The sequence below is a fragment of the Astatotilapia calliptera genome, chromosome 15 (assembly GCF_900246225.1).
Source record: "Astatotilapia calliptera chromosome 15, fAstCal1.2, whole genome shotgun sequence".
Lineage (NCBI taxonomy): Eukaryota > Metazoa > Chordata > Actinopteri > Cichliformes > Cichlidae > Astatotilapia > Astatotilapia calliptera.
This window is the reverse complement of record NC_039316.1, coordinates 34,342,612-34,364,831: the sequence shown is the minus strand read 5'-3', so window position 1 is coordinate 34,364,831 and position 22,220 is coordinate 34,342,612. Positions and strand designations below refer to the sequence as shown.

At 40.3% G+C, this 22,220-nt stretch overlaps 1 protein-coding gene across 16 annotated transcripts in view; it reads right to left on the bottom strand.

Moving 5' to 3' along the window:
* ptprsa (protein tyrosine phosphatase receptor type Sa) overlaps positions 1-22,220 on the bottom strand; it is a 230,880-nt gene that overhangs the window by 73,557 nt on the left and 135,103 nt on the right. For 8 of the 16 annotated variants that reach the window (XM_026143591.1, XM_026143599.1, XM_026143595.1 and 5 more), the window contains 5 exons: positions 17,084-17,272; positions 15,006-15,014; positions 10,031-10,048; positions 2,624-2,734; positions 258-269 (listed from right to left, as the gene is read on the bottom strand). In XM_026143591.1, the coding sequence (XP_025999376.1) occupies positions 258-269; positions 2,624-2,734; positions 10,031-10,048; positions 15,006-15,014; positions 17,084-17,272 (339 nt within the window). The remainder of the gene's footprint in view (positions 1-257; positions 270-2,623; positions 2,735-10,030; positions 10,049-15,005; positions 15,015-17,083; positions 17,273-22,220) is intronic. The other 8 variants (XM_026143598.1, XM_026143602.1, XM_026143606.1 and 5 more) reach the window with 3 other exon arrangements.

Sequence of the window (22,220 nt, the reverse complement as noted above, 5' to 3'; positions counted from 1 at the left end):
CAATGCAAACATAAAAGTAAATTAACAAGACCCGAGCTAATCGGGTTTGCTTTCATCATTTCTTCCTTTGAAAAGAAATCAAAATTTCTTTCATAATCATTTAGCAGTTTGGATCAGCTGATTAGTATCTCTTCAAATTAGTAATCAATTGAGCTCTGAAATAGGCAAATACAGCTAAAAATTTTTCTTTCCAACATGTTGAATTTATTATTTGTTAACGTGGGTTAAAAAAAGTAAAAAAGAAAAAACACACCAACCTTCTCGAAGCTCTGAGGGATGTAAAGGGGTTGATGCAGAACACAATGACATGAGGAGAAGAGAAAAATAGGGGAAACACAGAGAGAGTAAAAAAAGCCACCTCAAGGTGTTTAGCTGCAGCTACATTTCCCTTTTCTTTCATCTTTTTTCCACTCCTTTTCCCTTTCCCCGCTATCAGTGAAACCCGTCTTGAAAGTACACTTGCCTGCCCCACCCCCGTAAATAAACTTGAACCAAAACAATCAGATTCACCCCAGTGGCCGCACTGTCGCCTGGTAAGAAAAAAAAAGGAAGTGAGGCGCCACTGGAGTCACATCAAGCTTTCCATTCTCATAATTCAGAATTTCATAAGCTTCTTATAGCCACGAGGAGAAGCTCCTGCTGCGGCCGTACTTGCTTTTATTAGAGAAGGAAACAAAATCAAGAGAAAACAAAAAAGGAGAAAAAAAAACAAATGAGAGATTGAAAAGAAGAAAAAAAAAAGACACAGTTTGGGATGAAATTAGCAGCTGCAGTTTAAGGCAGTCCCACTAAAAATGTCATTGGAAGCCAATCAGAAGCACCGTTGTTGGGCCTTCAGTCGGGTTGCAGTCTTAATTTAGGATTTTTATATATGTATATATTTCCTGCTCTTAATTGGTCCCTACCGCAGCTGCTAATCTCAAGTGCATTTTGCTTTGTGAACAAAACATAGTCAACATCAAGTATCAAGAATCGATTGACAAAAGTTAACTGAAAACAGACAAAGGTCGACACCATCAAAGCATAACAAGTGTGTTACATAGCGTGAAAGTACTTAAGTATTTATGACCCTTGTGTACTCTTTTAAAGGCATGCTGATGGAGCCAGTGTTCATGGAGACTGCATGAATTGTTGGAAATGATATCACGGAATATATATATTTATGTATATATATGTTTTGACCAAAGGAGCTGCTGAACATCCCAGTGCTGTGTCAACAAAGTGTTCCCATAATTATTCATCAGTATTTAATGATGCCTGTAGAGTACTTGACTAGAATTTTCAATGACCCTTTTAACACCTACTATGCTACGTATTAGCAAGGTGGATAGCTACTTGACATTGCCCGCATCACAGAAGAGACAGCATGCGCCTCCAGGATAAACACTGGCAAGAACAGAAACTAATCTTGATGAACCCTTTTTTTTACCTTCAGCTCTTCACAGTGGAATTTTTCCCTTTCCTATGCTGCTACTTCACAGGGTATGATAATAGCAATAATAATGAAAAAGCAGCTCCCTGACCCATTTTATAATGTCAGAGTAGTGAATTATTTATTGGGAACAAAGTTATTTGGTACACAGCAGAGGGAACAAACTGAGTAGATACGGAGGCATTTTTATTTAATATGCACAGTATAAATAAACCATGTCGGAAATGCATCTGCTTCAATTTATTAAAGCTCCCTCAACAGGGATCCATTGTCATTTAGCATTAGTGGTGGAGAGTACGCTTTTGTCTTCATTGTCTGTTTCCTATGAAACTCTATGTTCCCTGTGACTGATCGTTTTTTATATCTTCGCTTTGCTCGAACATTCCAGCCAAAATTACTACTGACTGTAAAAGCCTTTATAGATAATACACCAGAGAAGAAACATGGGAATACTATGGATTTATGCTCCAGAGCAGCATGACAAAGAAATAGAGGATGTATACTATTTATAATCTTTTTTTCTTTTTAAACAGAGCAGCCTACTCAGTTCTCCTCCTCCAAATCTAGAGAAGGCTGAGGGGTTGAGGTTTTGATTGGCGGGCGATAATACCTCGCCACTCAATCAAGACAGACTTACCGTTGTGCTCCTTTACCTGTAAAAAACTAATCAAAAAGACGTCCTTCCGGACTCTTTTTGGGTTCCAACTTTGACAGCGCGGGAAACATTTGATCGGGCACACAGTTACAGGTAAAAGGTGTCTTACAACCGATAAAGTAAAGACATACGGCTTGTTGTGCTACACATTTCCTTCCGAGTGAGTAGGGGAGGGCATTAAAAGAAAAAATGGAGCATAACATCATAACAGAGAAGAACATTAGTTGGTCAATTATAGTTTTACATCTGGAAGTTTCAGTGCATATGAAATTACATTTACGGGCAGGCAATACTATCAGTGCTAAAATATTGACACTACTTGGGTAATACTATTTTGCAAAATACATTTGGTGCAAATACAACTAGGCTAGAATGGAAGCAGTTATCATTTGTTAAGCTCAACAGTAATGCCATTTATGGCTGAGCTGCACTGTCAAGTTATTTTAGTTAGAATGGGTAGATGTTTTATTTCTTTATTATTCTTCCTGTTTTGTTTTGTTTTCTTGGCCTGATTCTTTGACCGGGTTGCTCCCTACCTCGCACATAAAGGTTAGCAGGGGACGAGTAGCGCACGCCTTCCACGTTAGACGCCACACACTCGTACTTCCCCTGGTCCGTCTCCTCGCTGTTCTCGATCTGCAAGGCACCTGGAAAACGACGACATTGAACAAAGACGAGACGGGGAGGGAAAGAGGCAGGAAAAAAAAGAAGGAAAAAGACAGAGAGACAGGAAGCAGAGAGGAAATGATTAGTCAATCTGTCTGTGACAGTGCATGAAGAAGTCAGACAATCTTCTTAATGGTGGGTATCTTGAATTTCTCAGGACCACTTTGTCAAGATCTGCTTCTCTCCGCAATGCTTATGCAGATTGGCATGACAAACTGGCTTCCACTCCAGACTCAGCCATCCACAGATTAAAAAGAAGGGGGGAAATAAATGAATAAAAATGTGGACTGAATCAGTCACACTGGATTTGTAGCTACAGTAGGCTGGTTTATGCAACTCGTGTAAGATGTGAGATCGCTTACAAAGAAAGTGCAATAAAGTAATGATGTAAAGATGCTGAAAGGTAATGGAGAAAGGGTGTTGAGATGGTCTTGTAAACCCCATGAGATTAGTAAATCACCCTTTGCATAACGCTCACCAGAGGAGAGTGTGTGTGTTAGTGTGTGTGTGCGTGTGTGCGCTGGTGCAGGGGGAGAGTTTATGAGAAAATGTCCACACATCCACAGCGTTCCAGCCCATCTGCTATCATGTGATAACTACTCTTCAAAATTGTGACAAATGCTCAAACAACCTTGCAAACGAATACATACAATAAAGCATTATTATTATTAATATTCAGGTTTTAATATTGCTGTTCAGTTATTTGAATTCCTAAGCATTTTAATCGCTTATACATTTACTCTATTTTGTGTGCCACTCTCTTTGACCCCCATTCTTTTCTCGCTTATTGTCATTATTATGCGTTCGAAAACAGACGCCTTTGAGCTACTTTCAGACATTATTTCTCACCGGCAGTGCTTCTTATATACTATGCGCAAATACAGTAAACCGAAATGCCTGGCGACACTGAAGAAAAAGGTGCAAGGGACAAAGGAGGGAGGTGAAACAACAGGCGTCAGATCATTCCTCATTAGAGCGCTGTTGACGGCACTTCCTGATGATATCATTAGGGCTTCTGGCTGGCTCAGCAGACAGATTGCAGCCGAGGCCTCTCTGACAAACACAGCACCATTGCTCGTTAACGTTTAGCCAGGAAGCATCAATATGCCAGCAGCTTCCCTGGATGCTTTGTAATATACCATAACCTACTCCATCACATCAGCAAAGTAGATTGAACACAGTGTTGAACAAGGCTACTATTCTGGAACGTTGGCCTAATAAGGTGCTTCAGCTGTGCCACAAATGAGATCATTGATCCTGCTTAATTATAAAGATAACTCACTTTCCCTCATGACTATTTTATACCTTTGGGCCAGTTTTTGCTTTTCAAAACAATAATAAAGACACGAAGCCACAGCAATCTATGGCGCTCTATTTTTTGTTTTTTCTTTTTAGCATCTCTTCATTTCAATCTAAAACTCAGATCATCCTCATCCCTCACGGGGAAACTGTTCCTGGCACACAGCTCGTGAACCAAATGAAAAAAATCTACCTGCAGAGTGCAGGTGGCACAGTCTTCGCCGTGGGTTTATGCAAGCATCTGATTTGGATTTGTTTGATGTGCACTTGGAACAGCAAATGCCAGCGCGGTGGCAGGTGGGTTGGAATGTGCTCAGAAGCTGAGTGCCTCGGCACAAGGGAGACCACAAAGTAAGGACTGTGTGAAGTTCAACTCCAGGTGGACGCTTCCAGAAAGCTCTGCCAGCGGCTTGTCACCCTCACTCACTGTGCTGAATTATAAAATCGCTGGAAGCCCCTCGTTGTTAACTGTTACCACACGGTTGAATAACAAGTGATGTTCTATGTCACGTGCTGTCGGCGGCTACTGATCATTTTCCTCTAGTAAAAAATAAATATCAATCTATCACGTGTAATTTGACAGTAAACAAAATATGACCACCGATATCTCAATGATGCACTGAGAGCCAACTATTAACAACATTTGGTGTTGTTTGCAACTTTCTGGCAAAGAGGGGAGTGCAAAGAGAGAAAAAATACACTTTGAGAGAAGATGGGGAGTTTCATTTGCTCCAAGACACCATGCTAGGTAGGATTATCTATTGTTTCCAAGCCCCTACTGGCTTCATTACACATTCGAGCTATTATTTCAATATGAAGCTCTGAAGAACACACAAAAGAGTCTTTCTAGTTGCAGAACATGGGAGAAAAAGTTCGGGAGGAGAGAAAGGCAAGCACAAGATGCTTGAAAGCAGAGAAGCAAATGAAGGAAAGGAAGCGAAAGAAAAAAAAATGTACAGGGACAATGTCAGAGAAGGGGGAATATACACTATTTATTAGCTTCTGTCTTAAAGTTGTCATAACTTGCTCTATTACAGCTGGGATAGCCTCCAGGCCTCCCATGATTCTGAGAAAATGTATTTCTTAAAAATTCTAGGAAGAAAACACTAAAAACCCCGTTTGACTCTGTGACTTTGCCTTTTGAAAATCGGGGCTAAATACAGTTTTTCGTGTTCGTTTTGCTATACATTTTCCTTGAGCTATGGCTTGCTTTTTTGTAAATGATTTAGTTCATTTAAATTATCTCACCACATAAAGAGGAAGCAAAAAATAATAATATTACTTTTTTGCAATGGCCAGTGACAAGGCAGGCAGTCTAAGACCAGATAATATTAAGGTATAAAGACAACAAATGTTTTTGATGACCTATCTGGAGCTGCAGCATGCATGTGTGCACACAAGAAACCAAGACCCACGTGTCTTTTTGTTCCTATCACTTCTCTTTTTGTGTGCTGTTTCTTTAAATGGCTGCGCTCTGTGTTTTGCATAATGCGCTCTGTCTGCTCTGCCAGCCTGTTGTGCGAGTGGCCAGTGGCACAGGAAATGAAATAAATGCTGAAAATTATCTTTCGCAAACATAACACAAAGAAAAACACGCACCGGGTCTGTTCAAACACTTGGTGTTTACTGATAAACACAACAATTTATAGTGTTGCTCACATGCTTATTAAATTTATCCTATATGGGGTCTTAATGCCACGGCTTCCTTGTCTCCAGCTATTAATCCTTATCACAAATAAAAACTGCTGTAACTACACAGATCACAGGGTTTTTTTCAGAAAAGAAAATACTCGTGTTAGTGCTAATCTGCTCCTAATCATGTCTGCATGAACAAAAACCATGGGTACTTTTACTTTATATATTATCTGCAAACAAAAACCGTACTTTACTCCAGTTACAAAATCAGTTTTTGCAGGTTTATCACTGCTGCGGTTCCAGTTACTACAGAAAAAAATGTTGTTTTTAATGTTTTGTCCTGTCCTGAATACAGATTAACCATTTGAGTGATGCCACTTTTCATAGCAATAGATAAATAAATAGATATTGTAAGTGCACAACTTTAACTCCAGCCCAGCATAATACAGAACTACTGTGTGGTTACCACTTTATTTCTTTGCTCTCTAATTTAAGGACATTTAAAAAGGACACTTGACTTTTCAAGGACACTATGTGAGCTGTACTGGGAATGGATCAGAGCTCCGGCTGTCCGCTCAACAGCTACAATAATCATTAGTAAACTGCCTCTGCTGAGTTATAATTCATGTTTTACTAGGTCAGAGCAGTAAAAGATACCCTTCTGTCTGTTACTCAGTGATTAATGCATGGCACACTATTAAGGTCAGCATTAAGGAGAAAAAAGTGGCTAAGTCTCCTAATGACATCAGTTATCCAGGTTGATCGATCTTCTAAGTCTGAGTGACCACAAAGACCCACAACCTCCAACCTCCCCTGCTGCTCACTCTGACTGTCTTGCAGCAAGTTTACTGCCTTCATTCATTTGATAAAGAAGGCTGTAATGGAGCATTCGTCCCAGCTGTGACGGCTGCCCTGGTTAAAAGTGCCACATGCTGCAGGCTGACCTGAAGAAGAGGACTGAGGTGCCAAGGTGCGATAACAAAGAAGACTGCCTAGACGAGGTTCATCAAACACATGTTTTTGATTCAGGGACAAACACTCTTGCTGAGAAACTGTTAAAAGCAGATATATTTTGCTGTCCTATTCAGTTTATGCCAATTTTGATCATTTTAGAACGATAACTTAAAAGCAGACTAGATTTGTCTAGAAGTCAAGGTTAGAGAGCTATCTTATTCACAGACAGGGACCATTCAGATGTTTCACAGACTTCATTGTCCTTTTTTGTAGCTAACAAGCACAGAACATACCAAATGGCAAGGTCTGATGGTAAAAAATATGAAGACTGGGTGGAAAAAAAAAATCACAAACTGAGATGTGGAAAAGAAGAGAAAATGAGTGGAACAAAATTCTCCTTTATGAGAGGTGAAGTGAAAAAAAAGAGCCCCCAAAAACCCCATAAAAATAAAAGAAGGGTGGGAGGAAGAGTTAAAAAGACAGACAGGCATAGAAAAACAAAAAGACAGATGAGGGGATAAAAGGAGGGCGAGGAGGAGCCAGCATGGTTGATTAATTTCAGAAAGTGCCTAAAGCTGTGGTCTGCCCACCCCAGTCGCTGCTTTGTAGCAGCTTTGCCATGTGTGCCCCCCCCCCCAAAGTCCCATTTGTGTAATTCAATTAGTGTGCTCCAGCAGGATTTGATAGATTTGTTTAGGCGGTGAACAAAACGGCTGGCCAGCTCTCACTAACACCCCAAATTAGCACCTTACTGTATGAACGGACACACAAACACAATAACCTCACTAGTACATGCATTAAACTCATCTGAATGCACAGAAGAGTGCAGACTGCAATCCCAATAAAACTTTAATGCCTCAGTTTCTACTGACAGCTTTTTCAAATGTTGTATGCTTACCATATAAAAGTGCAAACACATAAAGACATGTGTTTAATAACTGAGAAAGGTATTCAGGCCACACCTGAAAAAAAAATTCTAAGGGTAGCCAGTGCTACCCCTCAAGTAGATGCACCTATGGTTTAAATGTGAAAAACCTAGGTGCTTTTCAGAAATGCTGTCCTCTGACCTGACCCTGAGTTCAAAATCTTTTGAGATTTTCAGTAGCTGTACCTATTGTTATCACATTCACAACCTTGGGTGTCCACACTATTCGCCTGGCCACCCGACGATAATTCCCCATCAACCTTTTGCGGCTGAGGTGTATAAAGCAAAAAAACCCAAACCAAAGCAAACCAAAATTTTGTTTTTCATCTTCACAAACTGCTGGTTAATTTAAGTTTTGTAACAGCTGTTTCAGAAAACAGAACTGCACAATTAACAAAGAACTGCTGAGTTATGGGACATCAATTCTGTTTGCAGCTATAAATGACAACACGCTGGAAGTTACAGACTTCAGCTGTGTACCCGCAGCTTTAATAACTGCATAAATGAAGAAGCCAGTAGCGCTACATGGCAGCCAAGTCTGGACTTGCCATTTTCTCACTGTCTCTCCCCTCTGTCTGTGTCCTGGCTGTCACTCCGCAACGCTCTGCCACCACCCCAAGGTCATTATGCTGTGATCGCACCAGCATGAGGCTCCACGTGTGATGCCACTGTTGTCAGAGCCCATCTGGTGGCTTGTAACGCTCCCATGAAATTAGTAATGAAGCAGGTAGGGAGTAGAGCTACCTATACAGCGATCGCTTACCTCAAGGCTGGCACCTGCACGGCTTCGTATGGAACTAAAATTAATTGAAATTGTAAATTATGGGAATCAACTCTATCACAGAGTGAAATAGAAACGACTCGGCAGTGAGACAACAATGCTTTCCCTAAAGATCTGTACACAGAACACCTGCATGTTCATAGGTCCATATGAACATGTCATTCTCAAACGCCTCAGTCTTCTATTATAATTTTAGTCCACCTCCAACTCCTACCCAATTTGTTTTGTAATTACATATGCGGCATACACTCCTGACAGCAGGTCAGTATTGGCAATGGGTGAAAAATCGTCTTTTTCAAGCTGCTTAAGTCATTATGCAAATGCAGAGTTCACAAGTTACATTTGTCACAATATGATTTATGAGGCCTTCTTAATTAACCGAGAAGATGCAGGGAGGGCTTGGATTGGCTGTGTTGGACTGCCGACTCTTGTGATGTGCTTTAATATGTGTGACAACATGGTACCGTTTAAAATATTTCCATGCACTGGTTGTGTGAAACGATTGAGGATGGAGGACCTCTGGACCTACTGTGGGGTTTTCCCCTTATTTATCATAACATCTAAATCCATCCATACATCCATCCATGCTCTTCCACTTATCTTCATCAGGGAACTCAGGGGAATAAATAAATATATAAATCAAAAACACGAGCTGAATTCATCCCCTTGCTTACATGGACAACCATGGGAAACTGAGATATTCACTCACCTGCTCAGCCTGTGGAACAAAAGCGTTTAACAACAACCCCGCTGAATCAACCGAGACTGAATGTTTCAGTTATAAAGTGGGATAGATAATTACAAAGGAAAGTTAAAATGTCCGGGGGAAAAAATGAGGGGAGAAGAAGAATTATTTGAACAAAGCCTTTGTGTAATTCACAGGAGTCACACCGCTTCACACCTGTGTCCTTCCATTCTTACCTTGATATCCTTCCATTCGTCTATTCATCCTCTGAAGTTATAAAAGCAGTTCTTTTGTATGTTAAAAGGATGCCCATGCTGGCATTTTCTCAGCAGCCTTCCTAAATTTGCAGTTATAGGTTTATATCCCGTAGAGTAACATGAGGGAATTAAAGCAACTTTTGTAACTTTTGCTGCCCCTGATATCTTATCTTTTTCAGGGAGGTGCATTCAAATATAAGATGAGGTTAGCGTCCTTGCGGTTTATGCACAAATGAGGAGGATATCAAAGCAGGGCTGGAGGAAAAAACTGTTTTTAACAACCATTCTGCCATGAACTTGTTGATGACCTAAAACTTTATTGTCAGAGGTAAAAAAAACTAAAGGAAAACCAACACAACTCCTAGCAGAGCTTACAGGCCTCACCATTCATCTGTTTGCTCTTTTAATCTAAAGTTTCCTGATTTTTAATATTAACAGGAAGATACAAACACAGAACACACTGACACACACACACAGGTGGAAGAATAGCACATCAGTGTTGACATTAAACATGGGAGTATCAAACATACATGACGAATGTGACACAGAACACGAACACAAATGGGGTCTTAATGACAGCGGGAAGAGAAAACGGTTGTAATTTTTTTAAAACCAGGAAAGCCCTGATTATTTCCCATATTTATTCACTTTGGCGGAATTAGAAGTGGTTATATTTGATTATGTGTCAGTTAAAGTCTTTTATTTTTCTCCTGTTTTTATCGTGATGGTTAAGCATCTTACCTCGAATCGGGGTACCCACTGGAGGAGACACAAAAATGAAGACACAACATCAGTGAAGTTCAAGGTTAATATTAGTAATAGTTAGAGGAGGTGTTTGGGTTAGATGGGTCACTCAAACTTGGCGATTAAACCATTGGGTAATCTTGTACATATAAGGGGGCTAAAAGAAAAAGAACAATCTAACTGCCGGTATCACAAAACAATGGGGAGTTTTATCGTGCTAACCTACTGCTGTCTTTTTGGCCTTCGGTCGTGGCTGTAACTTAGGGTGATGAGGCAAGCACGAGAGGTTTGGTTTCTTAGGTTGACAAGTTATGCTCCTGCGGCGTTTTTCCAGCCAGCTGAACTTGAACAAGGTGTCCGTAAAAACTGCAACTATTCAGTACTGAGCATCCACATTAGCATTGAACCTTAACATGTTAAAAGCGGAGGAAGAATCTCCACTGAGCAAGAATTTCAGGTTGTGCCTTCAGGCAACCGCAAGTTAAATCACACAGGCTGAAGTTCTTATTTATCCTACAAGTCATAAACCTGTTTAACTGTGACAGATAGGCTCTTTACCTCAAGTTTCATCCCATATCCCCAGTCATTCAATCTCCCTGCTTTTTCCAATTGTTTCATTTCACTGCGAGTTGTATGTTTCTCTATCTTTGTTTATTGTGAGGCTGTATTGTGTTACGTGGCTGACTGCAAGCCAAATGTCCCATTAGGGACAATAAAATATTGAGCTTATCCAGTCACTGGCCGGTGGGCTTTTTAAGTGTAGTTTGAAATGTTGCATTGTAAAATGCTTCCCTTACAGGCACAGCTTTGGGTGTGGGAAGGGGAGCCAGCTTAACTTAAACCCCTTCAAATTCAAATTAAACTGTCCTTCCACTCTTGACTGTTTTTTATAATTCCTTTTTGTTTTCTTGCTTTAGCGGCTCTATTAATTTTCTCTCTTTCACCCAGTTTTAGAGTTTGTTTGCTTTTGTGTGTGTATCCGCAGTATTGCTTCTCTCTTAGTCTGCATTTTTAAAATCAAAGGATGACTCATGGCAACAATGTGCCCTTGGTTATTCCTACTTGGCATAGACTGCCTGCACCCACAGGGCTAAGGATCAAGGGTTCTCACTATCCACTGAGCCTAACATTTGAGGTTTGGCCCATGTATAGGCATGCAGTCATGCATACTGCCCAGAGAAAATACAGAGGATCTGTTTAAGTAAGTTTTGATGATATTTTCCCGAGTGTGACATTTTTCCTCGGCAGTGTTACGGACACTTGTTCTGCTTTTGGACTGTTATATGTTGACATCATGAGGGTCTGTTTAACTACACCTTGTTTTTCCCACCACTGTTACTGACAGGTCTAATGAGTAGTGGAAGAAGCTTGATTACAAAGTGATGGTTGTGGGGCTGCACAATGACTAAGGCATATAAAACAGAATCAGGCATATTTATAGCTTTATTAAGCTGACAGTGAAACTGCAGTGAAACTGGAACTGTTTCTGTTGATTTTGAAATGCACACATAGTTTTATAAATCTGTTGGATTTTTTAAAAATATAATCTCAGCCCTGCATTTTCCATACTTTTTACAGTGCAACGAGGGGTGTGAAAATGTTCAGCACCTTCCGGTCAGATTATTACATTTTTGTGCCATCTTTCGTGATACCAGCAATTAGGATTCAGTCACTGAGTTTGAAGTTCTGCCTGGTTTACAATGCTCCTTTTTGCTCTATTGGACTATGTTATATATTTCTACATCAAAAAGTTTAGATTTATGTTTTTAACATAAGCATTTGTTGACATTTACTGTACTGGAGTTTAATTTATTGCTACATTTATTCACATTGTGATTAAAGTGGAAAATCAGGGTATCTCTTATGTTCTAGATTTGCCTAGTCTGTAAAGACTCAACGTTTTGTAGCCACAAACAGTGTTACTGTGCCACGGTAATCACTTAAGAGTCATTGAAAAACCAGGCAAAACCAAAGTGACAATTTATTCATTTCTGCAATAACTCTGGAGACCATATAAATATAGGTGATCACAAGACAAAGGACAATGGGGCTGGGAAGGTTACGTTGTTATAAAGTTAGAGTTTGATTAGAGGCTGCAGGAAGCTGGTTTATCTTGCTTTAGCTCAGATGGATTTTAGTCGGGAGTTAAGAGGTTACTAGTTGAAGGTTAGAGGTTAAGGTCAAAGTTAGGTTAAGGTTAGAGTAAGGTTAAGGTTAATAAAGCAGGTTTAAAAAGGGGAGGATCTTATGAAGGCCAGTGTGACAAAAAACTGAGAAGGAGATGAAAACAATAAGTTAAATGAGGAGGATGGTGGATAAAGGAGAAACAAATACACACAGAGTGAAAACAAATGCGATTCTTTGGTTTGTAGTGGTTTGCAATTTCTAATTTGTGAATATAAAAAGGCATGAGAATGAAAATCTAAAACTTTGTTGAGGAAGGCCAGGCAGGCTGGGTCCACAAGGCCAGCCAATATTCAATTACAACGGCAAATCCACCTGTATTACGGGCATGCAACCTAATGGCCATAAGCTTCCCATCTAAGCTTTGGTCAGCCAGGGGTTGATCAGATTAGGGTGACAATGACCTAAATATATCTCAACATGCCGCTGTCTTCCTCATATTATCAAATGTGGCATTATTTTTTTCCACAGAACACCCCAGCTGTTTTGTTAAACAATCCTCTGAATATCTTTTTCAAAAATTATTAAAGTCTGTAACCAGATGGCCAGATTGTCTCTGGCCAGAGATGTTACACATCTGTGTGGGGGGGCAAATAGGGTTGCGTGATTGGCAGAGTGTCAGAGTCTGGCCACCCTCAAGAGGGCGTCTGGCTGACCTTCTCGTCACCACAGACACTAGCCTCGGATCCTGGTGGTGTCACAGCAGGCCGGAGGGAAAACCTAGCTGTTGTTACGACCCCTGCAGAGGTTCGAGCCACTCTCTTCACAGCAGCTTTGATGACACTGGATTTGAGTGTTTACCTGTTACATGCAACTCTAACTAAGCTCAATATATGCTTAAAAGTGCCATCTAATGTCACGGTCCTGATTTTGAGCCTTTATTATAGGAAGGACATAAATCTTTAGAACACTTTTGCCCATCCTCTTACTGTCATTGTGCCCCGCAGTTAATCTGTTCTGGCTGACAAGGCTAGGGAGGGCCTGAGGTCTGGAGACATAGGAAGATAAGAAGAAATGTCAAGCTCCCTACACACCTCTGTAGGAGGTCCTCTGGAAACCCTGATGCAAATATCGCTTCTGACAGCAAAGCAGGGACTGGAACATAAGGAACCAGTCTGTCAGCTAATCAGCTATGTTGGAAACAACGGTAATACATCCAAGTGGTGATGCTATTTCCGTCTTTCCGTATCTTTTCCTTTTTTTGGGAGCGCAAACACTTTAAATCAACATTCACATTTCATGATTTAAAGATGAAGGCCAAATAGAAGGAAATATAGATTCTTTGCAGAAGCTGGAAGCTGGGAAAGTTTTTGAAATGATGGACTTTGGCTCACTTTCCATGGTCTCCTTTCTCCTGCTTCTCTCCCCTTCCTTTTCCCCTTTAACCACCGTTTATGGCAGAGGGCCCACCAGAGTTACCCCCCCCCCCCCCCCCCCCCCAAGGCTTGAGAGTGTGCCTGATGCAAACAGAGAGGCCCCAGAAACTGTCAACAGTGATCAGCACATCAGAAGAAGTTGGAGGGGAGGCTGAGGCTGTCACATGTTTTCTGTTTTGGGGATTTCTTAAGTGCATTTATAAATGCAAAAAAGAAAAAGTTATTAGGGACCAAAGATGGCTACTAGAAGAGCTAAGGGGATGAGAAGATGGCAGCCTAGGGGGCTCAAGCCATAAATCACCATAAATCCTGTCTGACTGCTGAGCTTTCCAGCAGAAGAGCTATAGAATAAAAGCAAGCCCCCAAAGCTAACATAACCTTATAAGAGCTATGGTACTGAAAAAAGGGAAAGTAATTTCCTTGTCTCCCCTCCTTTTTGCACGTATAGTTTGAAATTTCTGTAAAACACATCCAGCTTGAAGTGACTGGGTATATCTTTTGCAAATATTTCGTAAGTCAGGAGGCTATCAGTTGGCCTCTAGTCTGGGCAATAAAGTCTGAGCAAGACATTTGTTAAGTAGTGAAGCAGAGGGCCAATCTGGCAAGAGAAGAAGAATGCTCTCCTGACAAAATATTTGGCCAAGACCAGAGGGTTTACGCAGCACCAGTTAGGGTTGGAATACGCATTCCAGAAGTTCTGCACTGATGTTTAAGAATTCAAGCCCCTGACAGTACTCGCTGCACCTTCAAGGAATGCTTTTGAAGCAATGCTTTATTGTAAGCACAGAGGTTCAAGTAAAGCAGGTTAGATAAATCAGTAAGCAATGTGCATTGCTGGAGAAACGTGCCTGCTATATATCCCTTTAAGAAGCCCAGAAATGCTTCAGGCTGCAAAGAAATGACTGCGTTGGATTCCAGTTATTTACTTAGGGCCTCTTGTCTTGCTGTAAATGGGATAAATCTTAAAGGTAACTTCATATACCGTTACTTCTGAGGTAATCTTGGAATCCCATGGATACATGTACTAAAATAATGTGGACAGGGTCCAAATTGGACTGTTTATACGACCTACCATGCATGTTACCTTTATCATGAAGTATGACGCTACCTCAAAAGACTTGCTGCTTAAGAAAATATGCTGCTAGGTGAATCATGATGCTTCCTCAACACATTCTGTGTCTTTCTACTATAAATCCAGTTGTAGTATTGAGGTGAAAGAATATATAGTTGAAACCAAGAGGAGTAGGGTAAAGAAAAATGAAGGCTATACAGAAAGAAAAAATAGGGAACGTGGAATTGGAGGGAAAGGGTGGAGGAGGAGCAGCGAAATCATGCATTCTGGACAGTAGTATAAATATGCCATGTGCTTCAAGGACAGTGGGCTGGTTTGCTGAGCTTTGCAAGACACTTACCAAAGGTTTCTGAAAATAGCAAAGAAAGAACAGATAAATAGGAAAAGAAAAAAACATAGTTTATTTAAGATAAGGTTCAATGTGACTTTCCAAGGGCTAAAGTTTGGTTTGGTGTTTTGTCCCACCACAGCATTGTTAGCAGTTTTTATTACAGTGAGATGTAATCACAGTGCATTTTATTTATAATTTATGAACACATTTAGAGGATTTCTTTTTTATTATGAAAAAGTTATGTTATTTTATTTTTAGTTGTAAAATATCACAATTAGTGCAATTTTCCATTTTTTAATTGGCTTGTGATTTTGTTTCTCGTTGGGGCTTTTTAATTGTGTTAAAGGTCAAAATGACATAAAACGTGTTGAAGACTCTGCGATGTGGACAGACGCACATCTGAGTTTCAGACACAAATATGGACAAAACATTCAGAAAAACAATGACGAGTAAACAGCTCTGTTTCAGTTAAACAGGACAAACAAAGACAATTGAAAAATCATGAAACAAATAAAGACAGATGGTACAGAGATTAGACAATAGACGCCAAGCTGAATTTCTCTGTGGATTATCCAGAGAGGCACAAAACTCAAAAAGCCATGTTAACAAGGTTACTAGGTAATTGAATTTTTTTTTTGAGAGAAGCTGGCCCTCGACATGAGTATAATACAGTATGACTAAAGAAAATACTGGTGGAGAGAAAAAAAAACCCTACCCTTGCCGGATACTCGTGAGAAACAAACAACAATAATTCAAAATGTGATCGTAACTGTGCAATTAAATCTTTCAGTGCACATTTCTATTTGTTACTGCTTAATTTGAATATCTGGAATGTAAAAAAAAAAATAGCAACTCATGGCATGAAATTTAACTTACATATTTAAAAAGAATTTCATGACATAAATACATCATCATAAAAATTTGGCTTTTATGCAGCAGGAGGGGCAGTGCTTGTACCAATACTTGGTACTAAATATAGCCCATGTTTCACATGATTTATATCCTTGTCAACAGTTGCACAGGAGTCTAGTGAGTGACCAATAAGAAAAAATAAAAAACCCTGCAAGAATGTAATGAAATTACAAGACAAGGCATGGACTCAATTTGAAATTTAAAAAATTCTAAAATTCAATCTGCTTCAAAATTGAAGACACTAATAATTTAAAGAGGAACCAATAAAAAATACAGAACTGTGAACTTGCTCTGTAAGGTACAGCATGAATAGCTAGTTGACCAATTGATTACTTTGTGTACATAGCTCTCGAGGACCACAACTAGGACAGGAAGTGAATGACAACACACTCTTTATTTAGTGTCGTCTACCCAGATATACATTCGCAACAACAACACAAACAAGTCATTGGATTTTTCGAATGGTGACAAATCATCGACCTAAAATATCTACCCCTTGTTGCCCTGAGCCACCTGCGGGCCTGCACTTAATTAGCTATATAATTAGACTTTGCTTTACTGGGCCTCTCAGTGGGGTTTAATCAATGGGAACAAGACAACATATCCACCACTGAGTGTGTAGAAGATGGACCTTGCTCTTATTGTGTCCTGACACAGTTGTTGTGAATCCTTTGACCTCATTCTACATTGTTACACTCTAAAACATCATCTCCCTCACCAGCTACTGGATGATGACCAACAGTTATATTAACATGTACAAGAGCTTGTGTGCTTTACTTTAAAACTTTGTGCCTCTTCTCCATTTATTAGACCAACATCCAACACATTTAAAAAACCTTTTTGGGTGATTTTCATTTGTTTAGCATAACATTTAGCACAACGTAATGATTATACATTTAGAGCTGAATGAATTCTCGAGTCACAGATTAAAGTAAAGGCTGTTGAAATAATTAGCATTCCCAAACTAGAGAAATGAACATGTGTTCTCAGTGGCACTTTGAGAAAATAATTGACTTCAGAAAAGGAAATACTGGGCATTACACATACATTAGCTTACACAAAACAGCAAAAACATCAATGTTACGTGCCGTCGAAAATGTTCTGGGAAATTAAACGAGGGCTCACATTAGTAAGAAGGAACCAGAGCAGCAATACAATGCTTTAGCTTTCCTTACCTGAGCGTAACTGTTTGATTCGCCCATTACTTGCAGTGGGGTCAATCGGCAGGAAGTCTTTGTACCAAGTGATTTCCGGGTCAGGGTTGCCACTGGCGGCGCAGAGCATGGTGGCTGTTCGAGTGCGCTCCACTACTTTGAGCTGAGGCCCCATGTCAATGTTAGGGAAGCCTGGTGGAAGAAGGTCCTCTGTAAAAAAAGAGCAGGAGAGTGCACGTGAGTCCTCTGAGGTTATTTCATTCGCTTATTAATAGATTTCATTTTTACGTTTAGATTTCAAGTTTAAGTAAAGATTTGGCTCACTCTTTGGCTAGGTTAAGGCCACAAGATTTAAGAATATTTTGTGTTTATCTTTAGAACTCTCTGAATGTGCTACCCACTAGGTTGCCATGGTTACAAGTCCTCCTTTTACTATAGACTTTCTATAGTTTTTTTTTAACCATTGTGGACCAATTTCATATTATTTAAGCAGAAAATCTTAGACATTTGTTCATCTGAGCCACACTATCAACCCAAATGCCCACACTTGACACCAACAGACGCTTTTCATGGCTGACATTTTGACATGTCACAGTAGGGAACTACTGTGACGCAGTTCCACGAAGAATGCCAGTAAGCAAATACAGCGAACCAGCATCTGCAAAAGTAGAGCCTCTCCCCTCAGCCATCATTAATGCACCAGTGCTTTCCCTACTGTGACAAGTCAAAATGGCCACTGTGGAATTAAAAAAGTCTGCAGAGAGATGTAACTGATCAGATTTGACAGATCTGCATTAAATGTGCATGAGTTCGGCAGTTACAGTTGAACATATTTGCCGTTATTATCACGATAATTTAAGTGCCATCACACTAATCAGTGACTGTTATTCAGACACACGAACGCTGTGGTATCCTTACAGCTAATAATCACGCACCATTGAGTAATTATTTCACTTTAAACACATGACAGTCTAGTGTTCTTCATTGTCATCGTCGTTCTGATGCAGGCTCCATGCTCTCTTAGGGCAATTAGTCTCATGGGTCAAATCCCCTGACCTCTACCCGGACTCGAGCAGGGTAGTGAGTAATTCTCTTTTGATGAGAGCTGAGGGGGAAGTACCCTAAGCTGTAATATGATTCAGAAGAGTAAAGCCACATCCCAAATTGGAGAAGATTGACTGACTTAGCTCGCTTTTCATTCGGCAAGCCGATGACCTCATGTTCACTTTGCAGACACTGTGGTGGTCTCACGGATATTTTGCGAGCACTAAATCAAGGGAAATTAGGGGAGCAGCTTGAGTCACAGACTCTGACTTTCTGCCTTTAAAGGACAGTCATAAAAAGCTATTATTTATTTTCCATTTGCAAGTGATATCATGGTGGGACTCCCTTAAAAACCTTAACAGGACCGAGGCATATTTCATTTTCACAACCACTACTGTCACATTTTTAAGTCATCACAGTTAAGCATTTCAAATCAAAAGGCAGCAGGAATTTCAAGATAATGAATATTATTGATTCACGTAGCTTTCATAATGAATTGTTTTAGCTTTAATTGGTAAAATTGCCACATAAAAGAAACCGAAATACATACGCTTATTTTATGGATTTATATGACACACTATGTAGGGAGATATGGAGAGTAGAGTAGTGGTTTTATGTGCATTCACATTTAGAAATGAAATATTGAATCTTCAGACAATCTGAAAAAACAAAAAGAAGAACTAGAGGGTCCCAAATCAAAGCCGGTTAAACTAAGGCTGACGTCGGTCAAGCAAAATAAATATTTCAGTGATCGGTTTAAAAAAATGCGGGCATTTACATCCTTTCATGCTTTCACAGTCTCTCCATCAGTTATTGATGATCACCCCATATAATCTCTAGAGCTCAAAAAGCAAGCCACATCACTTAGCAAAGACATAGGAACGTGTTCTCACATGCAGCATCTTCTGTGTGTCAATGATCCATGTATACCATAAAATGTGCTGCACTTCAGCATTTCTCCAGCTTGTTCTGCCTCTTGGACAATGATATCTGTAAAGAGCAGGTCTACCTTGCTCTCTGCGTGTTACATCTGATGCCTTTGACGTTGCCAGATCTTTACGGCACATTGCGTTAACTACGTCTTTACAGTGTGAAAAGTGTCGAATGAAACCTAGACAGACAGCATTTATGAAACTGAAAACATGCACTATTAGACAAGAGTGAATGTGCACAGAGAAGCGAGGGAGGACAGAAAACAGCAGTAAACAAGAAGCAGGGATAGCGGATTCTCTGAGAGATCGTGCTATCGTTCTAGCTGCTCTGACCTGATACAGCATCGGCAGCCTTTCCTGGAGAAAAAAAAGGCTTGTATTTTGGTTGCTCGCTTCCCCTGGAATAGAGTCTGATAACATCTTTTCCCCTGAAGCTTACAGACTCTGTCGATAAAGGCGGCCATGCAAAAATAAATAGATCACTCATCGAGGGAGTGTTACTTTAGGGTTAGCCAGCCTGACTGTGAAGGGTAGAAGGAAACCAATGACACGGGATGATAGTATCCTAGAATTCCCAAAGGGCTAGTCCTCCATAATGGCACAGCAATTACTCTTCTATGACGTATGCCGTCTGAAATGACAGATCTTCTCAAGCCAAATGGAATCAACACACATGCATTATTCAACGATAATGTTGCTGTTTTCTTTTTCCTTCTTTTTCTTTTCTTGTTTTGCTGAAAGCAACCTTTGTCAGTTAGGCCAGCAATCACCTTACAGCCTCGCAGAGTGCTACGAGACACACTTTGCTGTTACACCCCGCATTTTGGCAAGAATTTTCAAATATAAATTCAGTCTTTTACTACACAAGCACAACTTCAGAACACTTTATATTAACTCAATCATTTCCTGGAGACGTACTTTAACCATCGCTCCAACTGCAAAGCATCTTCTTTACGACAGCACAATGCTTGCCTGAAAGAACTACAGTGCAAACATTCCATGCTGCTTGTGTTCATTAGTTTAATCCATAGTTATAAAAGGACAGTGTATATGGTTTGTGCAGCTTGGCTCTCATAATGAGCTGGGCAGGGATAGGTAGCCTGTCTGTGGTTTGCTTTTTTTTTTTGAATGCCATCATTATCCATAATTGTCTTTAATTTTGCTTCACCACTTAATATCATTATGCAAGTGACAGGTGCAAAGCCTTTAATCAGCCTCTGGTTAGCTTAGCCACCGCCCGGCTGTTAATCTGCAGACTCACGCCTGCTGTTGCGTTCTGCTTTCCACCATGCTAACTGCAGCCTTCCAAAAGGTCTGTCCTTTAGACTCACATAAGTCCCCCGACTAATCTCATTTCCACTGACTGCTCACTGCTACCAAACCATCTCTTAAACTAAATATATAAATAAATACCGAACCAGGTAACTGCACTAGACGCAGAAATGTGATTTGATGGCCATTTGGTTTGGCTTTCACTATTTTTAGGGCAAAGGGAACATATAATAGACTGATAAATGAGCAGTCTTGCTGAAAAGGTAATGTATAACCTTAGAACTCACTCTGCCATTTTGTAGGCAGTGCAAAGTACAGCTGTGTTATCCATGCAGTGTAATACACATTTATACTTTTCAGGACCTTAACCAAACCTAAACCAAACAGGCACCTGGCAGCTCAAAAGCTGGCTGGTGGTCAGCATATTGATATGCATATGGATGCTGACATATTACATTACATATGACTTTTTAACTGATGTCAACATCGGTGGTTTGAAAGCTCCCTTTTTTTCTCCGAGCCATCGGTTATCTTCCACCGATGGCTCGCTACAGCAAGAGAGAGAGAGAGAGAAAGAGAGAGGTAAATCTTGACTGGCTGGGACTGCAGCAAATGCCATGGGGTGTTCCACCATACCCCGCACCTATTACTCATATTATTATTTTCACTTACTGCAATGATTTAATTTCATCAGCAGCATAATGAGGTTAACTGATTACCCACCGCCACAGCATAGAGACACAGGCTTTAAGCAGCCCCGTGCATTGATACCACAGAGGGAGCAAGGCAGAGTGAGAGGAAAGGAAGGGAGGAGCGAGAGAATGGGAGAGAAAGGGACATGTGTGTGTCGAAGAAGTCGCAAAGAAATGGGATAATAAAGACAGCGGAAGTGGATGAAAGTGGATGTGGATGGAAAAACATTGGCGCACTCTTTGAAAGCCACACACTGGAGTCTGAAAAATTAGATCTTTAACTAATAGGCAGACCCAGCTGCTCAGACTCTCAACAATGCAGTTTCATTTGCTCTGCACCTGTTTTGCAGCCACAACTGTTCACATTAACAAGGGGCCTGTGCTGAGAGGGTGTTTATAAAATACAGATGCGGTACAAATGGAGTAAAGTCCATTTGGTCAACAGAGCAATTTGTTTATTGGGTTTTGAACAACACGCAGAGTAAAGGATGTGAAAAACAGCTGTTGAATTCTGTCATCTGGAATTGACAGTTGGTAAATTTTGATAATAGAACATTTCCAAAGACACAGCTTCTGACCAAAGCAAATTAAACTTTGAAAGAAACCTGAACTCTCATCTCTTCAATACATCTCTCTGTGACATGCCATCAGTTCTATGACCAGTAAGATTCTTGTTGAACTGTTTGAGTAATATACAAAAGGAGAACAGTGGCACAGAAAGATCAAGGGACAGAAGAAGAATAGCAACACGGGGGAAATCTAATCACAGTGTCTCTGGCCCCAGCACTGATAGCCCTCTCCGGATAGCCATCTCAGCTGAATAATGGTTATTATACAGCCAGCACTCAACCTCTACACCCCCCTCCTCCTACAGACACTCAGTTCCCAGAAAGATGTCTGAAGTCTTGTTGATATTCTCCACAGCTAGCACATCGAGCTACAGAGGGCAACATTTGCAGCCAAATCTCCCAAAATATAACCCAACGACTCAAAGACGGGCGATAAAAGATTGCAGAACAAGAAAAAATTCAGAAATGCAAAATACTAAAATAAGAAAGATGTTTACAGCATTGCTTACTGCACTGCAAAGTTGGTTTGTGTGGTCAAATTTCTGGCCGTGAATATCCAGAGCACAATCAGGCTTTTTAATCAGGCCTAAAATATGACAGAAAACACTCAGTTGACAAAAAGAGTTTGAATTACTCCTCGTAGGTTTTC